At 42.6% G+C, this 17183-nt stretch overlaps 1 protein-coding gene and 1 long non-coding RNA gene across 8 annotated transcripts in view; both read right to left on the reverse strand.

The window, feature by feature from the left end:
- Window positions 1-211: 211 nt before the first annotated feature.
- LOC118397449 (hepatocyte nuclear factor 1-beta-A-like) overlaps window positions 212-17183 on the reverse strand; it is a 29618-nt gene continuing 12646 nt past the window's right edge. For 2 of the 5 annotated variants that reach the window (XM_035792190.2, XM_035792189.2), the window contains exons 5-10: window positions 12960-13111; window positions 11315-11441; window positions 10817-11011; window positions 10401-10519; window positions 5002-5046; window positions 212-2928 (exon numbers count right to left, since the gene is read on the reverse strand). In XM_035792190.2, coding sequence (XP_035648083.1) covers window positions 2908-2928; window positions 5002-5046; window positions 10401-10519; window positions 10817-11011; window positions 11315-11441; window positions 12960-13111 — 659 coding nt within the window. In that variant the 3' untranslated portion in view covers window positions 212-2907. The remainder of the gene's footprint in view (window positions 2929-5001; window positions 5047-10400; window positions 10520-10816; window positions 11012-11314; window positions 11442-12959; window positions 13112-17183) is intronic. The other 3 variants (XM_035792191.2, XM_035792193.2, XM_035792192.2) reach the window with 3 other exon arrangements.
- Window positions 5053-10345, reverse strand: LOC127908682 (uncharacterized). Of its 3 annotated transcripts, XR_008068021.1 has the most exons (4): window positions 8989-10345; window positions 8260-8421; window positions 6154-6288; window positions 5053-5613 (listed from the first exon to the last, which is right to left on the reverse strand). It is a non-coding gene; the product is annotated as an uncharacterized LOC127908682 (long non-coding RNA). The 3 variants fall into 3 exon arrangements; XR_008068020.1 differs by lacking the exons at window positions 6154-6288; window positions 8260-8421 and adding an exon at window positions 7423-7530; XR_008068019.1 differs by lacking the exons at window positions 6154-6288; window positions 8260-8421 and adding an exon at window positions 7423-7530 and having other exon boundaries at window positions 5053-5640.

A 17183-nucleotide genomic window follows, 5' to 3' on the forward strand; every position in this document is an offset into this window, starting at 1 on the left:
CACAACTTTGAACATAAATCCAATGACATTGGTGAAATTGTTTGTTGATTTCACGTTGAATTCAGGTTAGTTGACAACTCAACCAAAAGTAAATCAAAACTAGATGTTGAACTGATGTCTGTGCCCAGTGGGTTATTATGGCATCAGAAAATAGAACCTTTCTGTAAATACACACGAAAACAGAAAGCACTGACCAATACTGATTCATTCATTTTGAAAAAAAGCTTTACTTGAATATCGACATTTTCTCAGAAAGTATAAATAATGATTTTAAAAGATTGATTTCCATTTAATACAAAAATAATACATCAAAGAGAAAATCACTTTGTCTGTCATCTACAGTTGCAGGGGGCCGTGCATGTCCTCTGGTTAGATGGCATGTCCTCTGGTTAGATGGCATGTCCTCTGGTTAGATGGCATGTCCTCTGGTTAGATGGCATGTCCTCTGGTTAGATGGCATGTCCTCTGGTTAGATGGCATGTCCTCTGGTTAGATGGCATGTCCTCTGGTTAGATGGCATGTCCTCTGGTTAGATGGCATGTCCTCTGGTTAGATGGCATGTCCTCTGGTTAGATGGCATGTCCTCTGGTTAGATGGCATGTCCTCTGGTTAGATGGCATGTCCTCTGGTTAGATGGCATGTCCTCTGGTTAGATGGCATGTCCTCTGGTTAGATGGCATGTCCTCTGGTTAGATGGCATGTCCTCTGGTTAGATGGCATGTCCTCTGGTTAGATGGCATGCCCTCTGGTTAGATGGCATGTCCTCTGGTTAGATGGCATGTCCTCTGGTTAGATGGCATGCCCTCTGGTTAGTATGTTTAGAACAAATTGAAACAAGGTAGTACACAATAATAACAAGGTAGTGACCTATTGAAAGGGAGTCTGTATGTGCCTACACCAGAATATGGAGGTGGAGAGGGTATGACTTCCATTTAGAAAATATAATATAAAAATAATTATTCAGAAAACAAACAGGCAGTCAAATGCAGGCTTCACAAATACTCATGATTAAAAACCTGATTGTTTGTAACCTGTGGTTGTTTTTCTGGACCCCCCTGGTGGATTGGGATTGCAAAAGTAACTAATATTGTTTGTGTGGCTGGCTGTCCAACTCTCCATAACATTCCTTAACCTCTGTGGAATCCAGCCTGATTACAAAGGTTGCTGTCACAACAAGAGGCGCTTTCATCTTCCACCCCTTCACAAATTGCAAGACCCATATCACTGTTTTGCTTGCAAATACTTGTAAATACTGTCATTATCACAGGGGGGAGTCCCTGTTATGATTTATGACGGAGATTATATGTTTTTAAAACGCTCCAATTCCATATGTGTCTTTAAATGAGGAAACGTTGGGAATGAGGAAGTGGAAGGAGAGGGGATGGAGCCTGGGAAGGCTAAAGTCCCATTCCTGAAGTTCACCTGAACCCTATGAGCAAGCATCAGTCAGAGAGAGGTCTCCCAGGAAGGCAGGCAGGCAGGGGATTGGGACTATGTGTGTATCCTAAATGGCACCCTATTCCTATTTTGTGCAACACTTTTTTACCGAAAATAGTGGATTATACAGGGAATAGGGTTTGGGACAAAGCTATAACTAGGTTTGATGGCATACAGTGAATATTTGAGTCAACCCTCCCACAAGGCAGACTTTGTTTATGATGTCATGGCACGCTGACTCTCTCTTCAGAACGAAACATGGGAAACGGGCGAAAGAAAAACACCCAAAGTTTCCAACTGAATTTCTGGCTACTGTACAGGATGTACAGGATGTACTGTACATGTATATAAAAACAAAATAAAACTTTGGTGTAATGTTTTGTGCAGTGTTGTGGGCAGCTCTGACAACAGAAACAACATGGGGGTCATTAAGTTCATAGAGTAATGGTGCGTCTCATAAATTCCTCTGTCTAAGTGTGGAGTACTGTACACGTTTCAGTCTTCTGGGGCTTCATTTGCACTTCATATGCACATTGCATAGTCCTTAAAAATTCTAAAGATTGTCATATCTTTCAATCACAGTTTAAAAATGGAACCAAATAAAAAATACAAATATATTGTCTATTATATTTCCCCCGTGTTGGGAAATAACAAATGTTGAATTCCTTTAGACACATAAACAAAGTTCTAATTATTGGCACTATTGACTGTTCAGTACAGAAAATGACATTATGAAAAACCAACATGGAAGACTCCTTCAAACAGAACAGGTATGTATGTATATGAAATATCTACAAAAAACGATACAGTTGCTCAGGACAAGGTTAATATGATTGTCATCCAGTAGTTCTGATAGTTGTGCATGGATGTTGATAATATACAGTATAGTGGGGAACAGATTATTCAGATCTGCCATTATGAGTGGGCACTTGGCTAGATGGAATCACTCAGTCCCCCATACACTCCTTCCCCACCACAGCCCAACATAGCTGTGCCGACTGAGGCTGATTGTGTCCTCTCAACTCAGCATCCATATGTCTTCATCTTTTCACATCAGATCACAGTATCACGTTAGTTCTTCATGGACATCCACTCCACCAGTCTTATTCTTACATACCACCGTGTGTCAGGCATAATGTGAAGATCCATTTGTTTTGTTAGAGAAATGAATACTGTTTTCACAAAATTGCTTGTAGTGAAAAATCATACATCCTTGTTGATCCTCTGAGTCAGAGGATATTCAGTTCCTCCTCCCTTCATTTAGGTGTCTATTAATGCAAACCTGCAGTGTTTGTTTCTCTCCCCATCTCTCACTCCTCCCGCCCTCCACCTCCGCCACTCTGGATTTGTTGACTGACTCATTGTCCAGTGCACTGTTGACAGTTATTAGGAGTTGTCACAGTTACCGCAGTGAGAGGGTGGAAAAATGTGCTCCTGTTGCTAGGCACCAAGGAAGTCAGGTGCGTACTCTCACCAGGCTTGAAGAGGACACTGCAAAAAGAGAGAGCGAGAGAAAGGGGAAACAAACGTCAGAGTGAGTACATCACACAAATAAATTAAGAAAATCTATTCAAAAACACAAGAACCATTTTCTGGTGAGGATGTTTATAATATGTGGTGTCATGATAATATAGGTCCCATTTCTAAAGTCCCCTGGGTATCCGATTCAGATAGGATGTAAACGGCCTACCTACGCCACACCTGACCAAATACATCCCACATTCTTCTTCCGCTTCACTCTGAAAAGCCTTGTTTACATTCAAATGGCCTTTTGGAGATTGTTTGTGGAATTTATTTTTTCCTTTCTCTCAAGAGGTGGAGGCAGTTGACCAGCAAACAGCCCTACCTGATAAAGGTGGACAGCTGCTCAGACCACAGTCTTTTGACACTGTGCTCTAAGTGGAGGTAAGTTTAACATGGGGTGAGAGGAGAGGGGGGTCCTCAGCAAATACGAGAGTTATAAAGCCTCAGCGTGTTGGTCATGTCATAAGAAGAGCCTACTGGTCTCTCTGCACCAGCAAGTCCACATAAAGGCCTGATAAGACGAGAGGCAGCCTGGGAGAGCCTGCTAGCTAATAGCTGTCTAAACGCTGTCTGGTTTAATAATATAATAATAATATATGCCATTTAGCTGACGCTTTTATCCAAAGCGACTTACAGTCATGTGTGCATACATTCTACGTATGGGTGGTCCCGGGAATCGAACCCACTACCCTGACGTTACAAGCGCCATGCTCTACCAACTGAGCCACAGAAGGACCACGGTTTAAATGCGGGTACACCTATAAAGCTACAAGTATACCATGATACCATCAAAGCATAGCTCAAAACTAGAAACCAATATGTTGAGGTTTATTTGCATTGCTCTGAAAAAACATTACTGATGGCCGTCTTGGGTCTCGTTACTGAACACATTACACAGGGTCAATGTAGAACAATGGGTCCTACATATATCAAACCAAAGGCAGCCAGTCAGTATCTAGTTAAACCACTCTATAAAGGGAACAGGTAGGTTTCAAGCCCATCGGAGCATCTGCCACATCTCAGCCCATCAACCCAATGAGCAGTGACAGTGCTGCGGCCCGGGCGATGTAGAGTGCTCTGTCTCAGGCAGCGTGGGAAATTGAGCGTGTGAAAGCAAAACACCGAGGAAGGCATTTCAGGCTACAGCGATCACTGAGACCAGGGAGAAGTAGGAAAGAGGAAGAGCTGTAATTACAAAAAAGACCCCCCCCATAATAGACCACCCCCCACAATAGCAGGGAAGTCAGTAGCAGGACACAAGCCTCCTGAACTTTGATTACCAGTGGGGTTCATTTCCTGATCAGGGGACGAAGTCTGGCCAGGGATCGGCCAGCCTTCTCTCTCCCCAATGGAGAGGAAAGCGAAAGGAGGCATCGTTAATCAATTTAAGTTCAGGATGATGGCACAGGTGAGTGATTGGTCCGGCCTTTCAAAGGAAATAGGAATTCTGAGGAGTGTCCATACACCCGACTCCTTGGTCCAATGATTGAGATTTGTGGTCCACATGCTCTGACAAAATCAGAGTGAACTGAGTACTAGCGTCAAACCCAGCATCAAAGGCAGAGCCAGGCAAAAACATTAGCTGTGAAACCGTTAAGTAAATAAATAAAAGTTGCATTAATCCAAATCTCATTGGTCTGATCTCATATTGCCATTCATTGACTTTACATGCATAAGAAGGGTAGTGTGTCTTGATTATGTGAGTTAAGGTTACTGTATCAGTCTGTATAAACATTAATGTATGCCTATAAAGTCATGGAAAGCACACACATTTACTACGCAAAATATGGTATATTGCACACAAATATTCAGTAGAATGGTCTTGGCTTTGGGACAACAACACATCCCATTTGGATGAATTCACTGAGCCAGTCCAGTTAAACTAAGTTAGCTTGGTCCCAGATCAGTTTGTGCTCTTGCCAACTCCATTGCTGTCATTTTCAAGACAAACATAGTTGGCATGATGGCACAAACATACTGGCACTCAGGCTAAAACTAAGTGATTTTATTAAGTGACAGTACTAAGAAAATAGTATTTACCCAGGAGAGACCCCCCAGTTGCACCATCTTGTTTACGGTAGAATCCTAATGTAACAGGGATTAAACAAGTCAACACACAATCACAACTCAAACACCTAGTGTGCGTTCCAAAAGGAACCCTATTCCCTTTTGCCACTGGTCAAAAGTAGTGCACTAAGTAGGGAATAAGGTGCAATTTCAGACAGCCCTACTGTATCCTAGTCTATCAGCCTACTGTATCTATCCTAGTCTATCAGCCTACTGTATCTATCCTAGTCCATCAGCCTACTGTATCTATCCTAGTCTATCAGCCTACTGTATCTATCCTAGTCTATCAGCCTACCATATCTATCCTATATCAGCCTACCATATCTATCCTAGTTTATCAGCCTACTGTATCTATCCTAGTCCATCAGCCTACTGTATCTATCCTAGTCTATCAGCCTACTGTATCTATCCTAGTTTATCAACCTACTGTATCTATCCTAGTTTATCAACCTACTGTATCTATCCTAGTCCATCAGCCTACTGTATCTATCCTAGTTTATCAACCTACTGTATCTATCCTAGTTTATCAACCTACTGTATCTATCCTAGTTTATCAGCCTACTGTATCTATCCTAGTTTATCAGCCTACTGTATCTATCCTAGTCTATCAGCCTACTGTATCTATCCTAGTCTATCAGCCTACTGCATCTATCCTAGCCTATCAGCCTACTGTATCTATCCTAGTCTATCAGCCTACCATATCTATCCTAGTCTATCAGCCTACTGTATCTATCCTAGTTTATCAACCTACTGTATCTATCCTAGTCTATCAGCCTACTGTATCTATCCTAGTCTATCAGCCTACTGTATCTATCCTAGTCTATCAGCCTACCATATCTATCCTAGTCTATCAGCCTACCATATCTATCCTAGTCTATCAGCCTACTGTATCTATCCTAGTTTATCAACCTACTGTATCTATCCTAGTCTATCAGCCTACCATATCTATCCTAGTCTATCAGCCTACCATATCTATCCTAGTCTATCAGCCTACTGTATCTATCCTAGTCTATCAGCCTACTGTATCTATCCTAGTCTATCAGCCTACCATATCTATCCTAGTCTATCAGCCTACCATATCTATCCTAGTCTATCAGCCTACTGTATCTATCCTAGTTTATCAACCTACTGTATCTATCCTAGTCTATCAGCCTACTGCATCTATCCTAGTTTATCAGCCTACTGTATCTATCCTAGTCTATCAGCCTACTGCATCTATCCTAGTTTATCAGCCTACTGTATCTATCCTAGTTTATCAACCTACTGTATCTATCCTAGTCTATCAGCCTACTGTATCTATCCTAGTTTATCAACCTACTGTATCTATCCTAGTCTATCAGCCTACTGTATCTATCTTAGTCTATCAGCCTACTGTATCTATCCTAGTCCGTCAGCCTACTGTATCTATCCTAGTCTATCAGCCTACTGTATCTATCCTAGTCTATCAGCCTACCATATCTATCCTAGTCTATCAGCCTACTGTATCTATCCTAGTCTATCAGCCTACTGTATCTATCCTAGTCTATCAGCCTACCATATCTATCCTAGTCTATCAGCCTACCATATCTATCCTAGTTTATCAGCCTACTGTATCTATCCTAGTCTATCAGCCTACTGTATCTATCCTAGTCTATCAGCCTACCATATCTATCCTAGTCTATCAGCCTACTGTATCTATCCTAGCCTATCAGCCTACTGTATCTATCCTAGTCTATCAGCCTACCATATCTATCCTAGTCTATCAGCCTACCGTATCTATCCTAGTTTATCAACCTACTGTATCTATCCTAGTTTATCAACCTACTGTATCTATCCTAGTCTATCAGCCTACTGTATCTATCCTAGTTTATCAACCTACTGTATCTATCCTAGTCTATCAGCCTACTGTATCTATCCTAGTCTATCAGCCTACTGTATCTATCCTAGTCCGTCAGCCTACTGTATCTATCCTAGTCTATCAGCCTACTGTATCTATCCTAGTCTATCAGCCTACCATATCTATCCTAGTCTATCAGCCTACTGTATCTATCCTAGTCTATCAGCCTACTGTATCTATCCTAGTCTATCAGCCTACCATATCTATCCTAGTCTATCAGCCTACCATATCTATCCTAGTTTATCAGCCTACTGTATCTATCCTAGTCTATCAGCCTACTGTATCTATCCTAGTCTATCAGCCTACCATATCTATCCTAGTCTATCAGCCTACTGTATCTATCCTAGCCTATCAGCCTACCATATCTATCCTAGTCTATCAGCCTACCATATCTATCCTAGTCTATCAGCCTACCGTATCTATCCTAGTTTATCAACCTACTGTATCTATCCTAGTTTATCAACCTACTGTATCTATCCTAGTCTATCAGCCTACTGTATCTATCCTAGTTTATCAACCTACTGTATCTATCCTAGTCTATCAGCCTACTGTATCTATCCTAGTCTATCAGCCTACTGTATCTATCCTAGTCCATCAGCCTACTGTATCTATCCTAGTCTATCAGCCTACTGTATCTATCCTAGTCTATCAGCCTACCATATCTATCCTAGTCTATCAGCCTACTGTATCTATCCTAGTCTATCAGCCTACTGTATCTATCCTAGTCTATCAGCCTACCATATCTATCCTAGTCTATCAGCCTACCATATCTATCCTAGTTTATCAGCCTACTGTATCTATCCTAGTCTATCAGCCTACTGTATCTATCCTAGTCTATCAGCCTACCATATCTATCCTAGTCTATCAGCCTACTGTATCTATCCTAGCCTGTCAGCCTACTGTATCTATCCTAGTCTATCAGCCTACCATATCTATCCTAGTCTATCAGCCTACTGTATCTATCCTAGTTTATCAACCTACTGTATCTATCCTAGTCTATCAGCCTACTGTATCTATCCTAGTCTATCAGCCTACTGTATCTATCCTAGTCTATCAGCCTACCATATCTATCCTAGTCTATCAGCCTACCATATCTATCCTAGTCTATCAGCCTACTGTATCTATCCTAGTTTATCAACCTACTGTATCTATCCTAGTCTATCAGCCTACCATATCTATCCTAGTCTATCAGCCTACCATATCTATCCTAGTCTATCAGCCTACTGTATCTATCCTAGTCTATCAGCCTACTGTATCTATCCTAGTCTATCAGCCTACCATATCTATCCTAGTCTATCAGCCTACCATATCTATCCTAGTCTATCAGCCTACTGTATCTATCCTAGTTTATCAACCTACTGTATCTATCCTAGTCTATCAGCCTACTGCATCTATCCTAGTTTATCAGCCTACTGTATCTATCCTAGTCTATCAGCCTACTGCATCTATCCTAGTTTATCAGCCTACTGTATCTATCCTAGTTTATCAACCTACTGTATCTATCCTAGTCTATCAGCCTACTGTATCTATCCTAGTTTATCAACCTACTGTATCTATCCTAGTCTATCAGCCTACTGTATCTATCCTAGTCTATCAGCCTACTGTATCTATCCTAGTCCGTCAGCCTACTGTATCTATCCTAGTCTATCAGCCTACTGTATCTATCCTAGTCTATCAGCCTACCATATCTATCCTAGTCTATCAGCCTACTGTATCTATCCTAGTCTATCAGCCTACTGTATCTATCCTAGTCTATCAGCCTACCATATCTATCCTAGTCTATCAGCCTACCATATCTATCCTAGTTTATCAGCCTACTGTATCTATCCTAGTCTATCAGCCTACTGTATCTATCCTAGTCTATCAGCCTACCATATCTATCCTAGTCTATCAGCCTACTGTATCTATCCTAGCCTATCAGCCTACTGTATCTATCCTAGTCTATCAGCCTACCATATCTATCCTAGTCTATCAGCCTACCGTATCTATCCTAGTTTATCAACCTACTGTATCTATCCTAGTTTATCAACCTACTGTATCTATCCTAGTCTATCAGCCTACTGTATCTATCCTAGTTTATCAACCTACTGTATCTATCCTAGTCTATCAGCCTACTGTATCTATCCTAGTCTATCAGCCTACTGTATCTATCCTAGTCCATCAGCCTACTGTATCTATCCTAGTCTATCAGCCTACTGTATCTATCCTAGTCTATCAGCCTACCATATCTATCCTAGTCTATCAGCCTACTGTATCTATCCTAGTCTATCAGCCTACTGTATCTATCCTAGTCTATCAGCCTACCATATCTATCCTAGTCTATCAGCCTACCATATCTATCCTAGTTTATCAGCCTACTGTATCTATCCTAGTCTATCAGCCTACTGTATCTATCCTAGTCTATCAGCCTACCATATCTATCCTAGTCTATCAGCCTACTGTATCTATCCTAGCCTATCAGCCTACTGTATCTATCCTAGTCTATCAGCCTACCATATCTATCCTAGTCTATCAGCCTACTGTATCTATCCTAGTTTATCAACCTACTGTATCTATCCTAGTCTATCAGCCTACTGTATCTATCCTAGTCTATCAGCCTACTGTATCTATCCTAGTCTATCAGCCTACCATATCTATCCTAGTCTATCAGCCTACCATATCTATCCTAGTCTATCAGCCTACTGTATCTATCCTAGTTTATCAACCTACTGTATCTATCCTAGTCTATCAGCCTACCATATCTATCCTAGTCTATCAGCCTACCATATCTATCCTAGTCTATCAGCCTACTGTATCTATCCTAGTCTATCAGCCTACTGTATCTATCCTAGTCTATCAGCCTACCATATCTATCCTAGTCTATCAGCCTACCATATCTATCCTAGTCTATCAGCCTACTGTATCTATCCTAGTCTATCAGCCTACCATATCTATCCTAGTCTATCAGCCTACTGTATCTATCCTAGTCTATCAGCCTACCATATCTATCCTAGTCTATCAGCCTACTGTATCTATCCTAGTTTATCAGCCTACTGTATCTATCCTAGTCTATCAGCCTACCATATCTATCCTAGTCTATCAGCCTACTGTTAGTGAGTGCTCAGTTTGGGAAGGGGGTTGTGTGTCGGTTGTGAGGAAGATGTGGTGTGTTAGTAGATAAAGAAATTGATCAATCAAATCTCTAATGGGAGGCTTGCACAAGATACAGTACAAAGCCTCAGCAAGCTGGGAATTCATTTTCAAGCTTTCCAACTTACATTTACAACCAACTATCTTAGTTTAAATGTAGCTTATGACCGAAATGTATGCAAACTCCCAGAGAGCAGGAAAAGGGATTATATGCACATGCTCTAATACACTGAGGACAGACACTGAGGACAGACACTGAGGACAGACAGAGAGGGGAGACTGTATTGACTGAGTCAGGGCCAGGGTAGAAGGGGGGGGCCTGATTGTGGCCTGTGTTAGGTGAGACTGAGTCATCTTATTGACTGACCTGTTTGCTGGATGACATGGAGCTGAGAGTACTGAGGCTGTTGGCGTCTGTCACCACCATGGTCGAGGGAAACCGTGACTGGTGAGAATACTGCGGTGGCTCCTGCTTATGAGGGTACACTGCCAAAGACAAAGACATAGAGAGAACGTCTCATTGTTAATTTTACCCCAATAGATTCACCTTTATTAATGGGTTAGCATTAGGTTTATGATTAGGGTTAGGATTAGGCTACATCTGTACATGCTGAAATGTTGTTTTAAAATATCTTGTCAACTCCTTATGGAATTGTCACGCTAAACATGACGTGTCAATGAGTGAAAAGGTGTTGGCAAGACAGCCAACAAATATCTGGGACAAGACTATATTGGCATTATATCCCATCTATGACATGGCATTAGCAACCGTTTAGTGCTTACTAAGAGGCAGGTACTGACTGTGTGAATGAGTCACGGTGGCCATGAAGGGCTGCTGGTTCATGTGGCTGGGGGACTGCTGCATCAGGCCATGCTGGTGGGGACTGTGGAGCTGCTGGGAGAACTGCACCGGCTGCAGTGCTGCAAGGCTCCCCGCCACGCTGTTGATCACAGGCACTGACTGCGACGTGTTCAGACCTACAACCACATAGAACTTAAGTTATTTGGCTCATATCTAAAGCATGACAATACAAGCATAACTATATTCGCAATGTAGTGCATTACTTTTGACCACTATGGGGCGTGGTTAAAAGCATTGCACTATATAGTGATTCAGGTGCCAATTGGAGCTCAACCATTGTGTACATACGAACATAGAGGTCATACGAGAATATGTACGTAAAGAGAGGAGAATAAATGGACAGTTATTACATTAAGAGTATAATTTGTGGAGACATGGTAATACAGAGCACTGGCTGGTTGGTTGATTGGTTGACTCACTCTGTGCGATGGTCATGACTCCAGAGAGAGGCATGATGAGGTTCTGTGTCTGCTGGTGTGTGTGGTGGGAGCTGTGGATGTTGGTCAGCGTGCTCACAGGTGGCAGGCCTCCACCTGACGCAGACATCTAGAGAGAGAGACACACTAAGAAACTTAGTGACACCATTCTGGACCAAGAATGAAGTCATGTACTGACAATATCCTAAATCTAACATGCTAACTGGATATAAGGATGGTTAAATCAGGGTATATAGTAAAGCATGGCGATCACTTTAGAAGTGAAACCAGATGCTCTCAGCAATGCAGTTCACACGGATAAATGTTGAGTTAGTTCTGCTGCTTTTGTCTAACACTGTGCTTGTGTAACTCCAGTCATCTACACCGAGCAAACAATGAGTAGAAAATAAATACAAAATAATCCAATAATGAAGCGTAAAAGCACAGATTGAAAGTAGTAGTGTGTATGCATGTGTGTGTGTGTGTGTGTGTGTGTGTGTGTGTGTGTGTGTGTGTGTGGGTGTGTGTGTGTGTGTATGCATGTGTGTGTGTGTGCGTGTGGGTGTGTGTGTGTGTGTGTTCATGCACGCAACTGTTTTCACATTTCCTGCCAGCTGCTCTGAGAAGAGGGGATGGTCAGACAGTGGATTCGTCTCAAATGGCACTATATTCCCTATATAGTCCAATACTTTTGACCAAAGCCCTATGGGTCTTGGTTAAAAATAGTGCACTCTATAGGGATTAGGGTTGCATTTGGGACTTAGACAGTCATCTGTACGGTCATCTGTACGTTGCCCATAGATAACAAACTGTCTGCTCTGACCTTTTCCCTATACTGACCCTACAAAAATCTAACTTCCTACTGACAGGGGATAATGATAAATGCACTATGAATCATCAGGGATATTCTTACTAAATAAAGATTGTGATGTTCAACTTTGTTGGATTTAAACAACACAAATCTGGTTAATGCCATAATATCGTTATTATTCTGATCCTAAGAATACGATATAATTGTTTTTTGGGACAAGCGTTCAAGAGTTAGAAATGTCTGCATGTACGGTACTGGCCAAGTTTCACCAATCAAATATTGGAATAGGACAGAGGGCTGAGTTTCTCCCCTCGAGCTCCCTTTTCTGAAAGTAGAAAAAACATTGAGCATAATCAAGTGCTATCGTCATTTCCCAGGCAGAGCAAGCAGTGCTGAGCGCTCCACCCTCCACTTCTCATTACAAGGCATTTAATCAATAAGCTCAGAATGCTTCTTTGTCAAGTTTATTGGCTCAGCTCTGGACCTGCCCAGTTCACTATGGTGGTGAAGGCTGTACTGTATGTTAGGCCTCAGCCATGGCCTGCCACCTGTCTCTACTTTCCTACAGAGATCAGCACAATGCTCTAACTGTTGTTCCCTACAGACTGTTCCATGGGAGTCTGGCTCAGGGACCTGCTTTATATGTCTATGATTGCATTCCAAATGTCACCCCATTGCCTTATATAGTGCACTACTTTTAACCAGGGCCCATAAGACTCTGGACAAAAGTAATGCAGTACAGAGGGAATAGGGTGCCATTTGGAACGTACCTCATGTTAAATGCAGCCCTGGTCCTTATCTAATCAGAGGCTAGGAGGGCCCAGGTGTGTTACTCACCATCTTGGCGTCAGGTGACAGCAGACTGTGGCTGGGGTCCAAGCCTTCCGGAGACACCTGCTGTAACACCGACTGGCTGGTCGCCATGCTGCCGTGGTGACTGATGGTCGTCGAGGAGCTGACCTCACCGGGTCCCTGTTGGCTGTACCGCACTGGAGAGAGAGAGGGAGGGAAAGAGAGAGAGAGAAAGAGAGAGAGAGAGGGAGGGAGAGAGAGAGGGATGATGGGGAAGAGAGAGGGAGGGAGGGAGAGAGAGAGGGATGGTGGGGAAGAGAGAGAGGGAGGGAGAGAGAGAGGGGGATGGTGGGGAAGAGAGAGAGGGAGGGAGAGAGAGAGGGGGGATGGTGGGGAAGAGAGAGAGAGATGGAGGGGAAGAGAGAGGGGGAGGGAGAGAAGGAGACAAGAGAAAGAGTGAGAGAAATTTAGAGTTTGTTTCTTGAACTAACAACATCTGTGTCACACAGGATAACAGTATATAGGGCAGAGAGACGGTAGCAGGCCTCTCAGTATAACTAAGTGTGCTGTGTCCAAGCAGTCGCTCCAACCCACCAGACTCACCTGCTCTTTGACTCAGACAGGGAGAGCAGAGCAAACAAACACACTGACCCCTCCACTGGTGCTATCAGCCCAGCTCAGCCAAGGCCATTCAGTGTTTACAATACACCGTACACCAGCCCCCCATAACCCCAGTCCTAGACTTTATGAAGTCATACACCATTTTTTTAATTTAGGGGAACCCATTTACAATGGTACCCGGAGGACAACAATACAATAAACAAAACATCATCAATAAAAACACAATTAACTACAAATTAGAGAATCAACACTACAGCTTCAAACATCACAAATACAATTATTTACATTCAATCCAAACAGTTGCAATTCTCATTAAATCCATTCAACAAGTCCTAAACTGTCCTAGAGGCACCAGAGAGTCAAAATGTAGGGAGTTTTGTTGGCTATACCAAAGAATGGGGGGCACTAAAACTGAAAGCAGATGTACCTAAATCGGTGCGTACGAGAGCAACCTTGAAAGATAACCATCCCTGTGAATGGGTTTGGTGTCTCGTGTTTTTTATTTTAACAGTGAAGTAGGTTGGAAGCTTAACAGTTTAACAGTGAAGTGAGCTAGGTTGGAAGCTTAACAGTTTAACAGTGAAGTGAGCTAGGTTGGAAGCTTAACAGTTTAACAGTGAAGTGAGCTAGGTTGGAAGCTTGTGTAGTAGATATTTTAAACAAAAAGGGTGTAATGAACTTTAACGAGGACCAGTCAACCTTTTGATACAGGATGCAGTAATTTGTGTTAAAACTGTCATGTGATAAAGCAAAAGGCACTATGGTAGATGGCCTCCATAAGTTGAAGAGTAGTGGCTGTTGCATTCTGATAAATGGTGTCACCATAGTCAAGAACTGTCAGGAAAGTTGACTACAATCTGCTTCCTGCTGTTTAGGGAGAGGTATGATCTGTTTCTTTAAAAGAAGGCTACTTTTCATCTCAGCTACTTAACTAGCTCATCTGCATGTTTTTTAAATGTCAAATTATTGTCAATCCAAAAGGCCATATATTTTTTTTATAAGCGGGAAACTGCTCGATGAAAGAACCAGCCAATGCATAAATGTGTAAGCCATCTGAAGCACTTCTATGAGAATTAGAAAGCAGCAAACATTTAGTTTTTCCCGCATTAAGTACAAATTTGAAATCATCAAGGGCTTTCTGCAAGGCAACAAAATCAGATTGCTTCTCCAACATAGCCTAGTCAGCCGTAGGGGCAATAGCGTACATAACAGTGTCATCGGCATACAGATCAATGTTACAGGTTTTTTCAGATGGACCAATATTATTTATATAAATAGTAAAGAGGACAGGTCCCAAAATCGACCCATGACGGGCACCTTTAGTAATATCCAGATACCTTGACACCATCAGAAAGCACACATTGTGTTCTGTCTGGCAGATAGTTCCAAAACCACTTGCAAGACACCTGGTCGAGGCCCATTTCAGACAACCTTTAATTGAGTAGGGGATGGTCAACAGTATCAAAGGCCTTGGATAGGTCTATAATTATGGCAGCACAGTGATTCCAACCCAGCATGGAAAGGATCTCTCTGTGCCCAGGTATAGGTATGGAAGTGAAGAAATGCCTTCTACGTACAGTATGTCATCAATAGGGAACCCTGTCATGTTCTCACCTATCCTTCCACTCTCCAAACACTTAGTCACCGAATTCTGTGACATCACTGAATGACCCATCATCTCTTAATCCCGTGTCTAGACCCCTTGTTGTCTCCCACCTCCATTCGCCACCGGGGGCCAAAGGAATGCTGCTCTCCTCCTGTCAAATGGATGTTTGCCAATCCTGGCCCCCTTTGATACCAACAGAGCAAACATTACACAATTACAACCAATGTCAAACACATTCTTATCCTGTAGTCTCAGACTCACACAGAGACTCCCTCCCTCCCCCCTACAGAGCAGAGCAGTGGGCTGTGACACTGGGCCAGTCCCAAATGGCACCCTATTCCCTATATAGTGCACTATTTTAGACCAGGGTCCATAGTAGTGCACTATGTAGGGAATAGGGTGCCATTTAGGACAGTGTTTACTCTCAGATCCCAGATCATCCCTGGGCCCTCTGTCCCTGACCCACGCATGTCACACTGAGCTCCCTGGCTGCCACTGTCCCAGATAGTCACAGACAGTCACAGACAGTCACAGACCGGGGACACAAAGCACCATATGTCTGCCATAAAATAATGGAACATCATATCTCACCCAAAATAAAGTTGATCCTTAGCAAAAACATGATCTACTGCCTGGGGAATACAACTAAATCAGACCAAAGAATGTATCATTTACATCTTGACTATTTCATCCACTAACAACTAACATGTTGTCCAATCTTTCCAGGCAGACCACAAGAGAACCACAGACAGAGCTCATATTCTCCTGAACAACACACTAGCAACCCCCCACTCTTATTAACACCGCTACAGGACAATAATGCACTCCATTGGGCCCATAACCACCATAGCCTCACAATGGCAGAGGACTCATAAACAGGCATTTACAGTATCTCCAAGCTGGGCAACCTGTAAAGTGTCAAGGGAGTGAGGTGCTATTCTAGCCAGTTTTGTCTCCCTGTGTCAGGCAGTAATTCTGGCTGCAGAGAACCCTAATCCCATTAAGGAAGGCTTCCGTCGTCTAGTTGGTGTGAGGCTATTGGTAATTTGGACGGAGGAGAAGGGCTCCATTTCTGGGACACCAGTGGGGCGGCCAGCAGTGTTATTGGGATATTATAAAGATGCTCTCAATATAGCTTGAGATTAAGAAATCTTTCTTCCTCACGATTTTTTATTTTATTTTTAAATTTCACCTTTATTTAACCAGGTAGGCTAGTTGAGAACATGTTCTCATTTGCAACTGCGACCTGGCCAAGATAAAGCATAGCAGTGTGAACAGACAACAACACAGAGTTACACATGGAGTAAACAATAAACAATACACAAGTCAATAACATAGTAGAAAAAAAAATCTATATACATTGTGTGCAAAAGGCATGAGGAGGAAGGCAATAAATAGGCCATAGGAGTAAATAATTACAATTTAGCAGAGTAACACTGGAGTGATAAATGATCAGATGAACATGTGCAGGTAGAGATACTGGTGTGCAAAATAGCAGAAAAGTAAATCAAATAAAAAACAGTATGGGGATGAGGTAGGTAAATTGGGTGGGCAATATACCGATGGACTATGTACAGCTGCAGCGATCGGTTAGCTGCTCAGATAGCAGATGTTTAAAGTTGGTGAGGGAGATAAAAGTCTCCAACTTCAGAGATTTTTGCAATTCGTTCCAGTCACAGGCAGCAGAGAACTGGAAGGAAAGGCGACCAAATTAGGTTTTGGCTTTAGGGATGATCAGTGAGATACACCTGCTGGAGCGTGTGGTACGGGTGGGTGTTGCCATCGTGACCAGTGAACTGAGATAAGGCAGAGCTTTACCTAGCATAGACTTGTAGATGACTTGGAACCAGTGGGTCTGGCGACGAACATGTAGCGAGGGCCAGCCGACTAGAGCATACAGGTCGCAGTGGTGGGTGGTATAAGGTGCTTTAGTAACAAAACGGATGGCACTGTGATAAACTGCATCCAGTTTGCTGAGTAGAGTATTGGAAGCTATTTTGTAGATGACATTGCCGAAGTCGAGATTCGGTAGGATAGTCGGT

This window comes from Oncorhynchus keta, chromosome 18 (assembly GCF_023373465.1).
Source record: "Oncorhynchus keta strain PuntledgeMale-10-30-2019 chromosome 18, Oket_V2, whole genome shotgun sequence".
NCBI classification, from domain to species: Eukaryota; Metazoa; Chordata; class Actinopteri; order Salmoniformes; family Salmonidae; genus Oncorhynchus; species Oncorhynchus keta.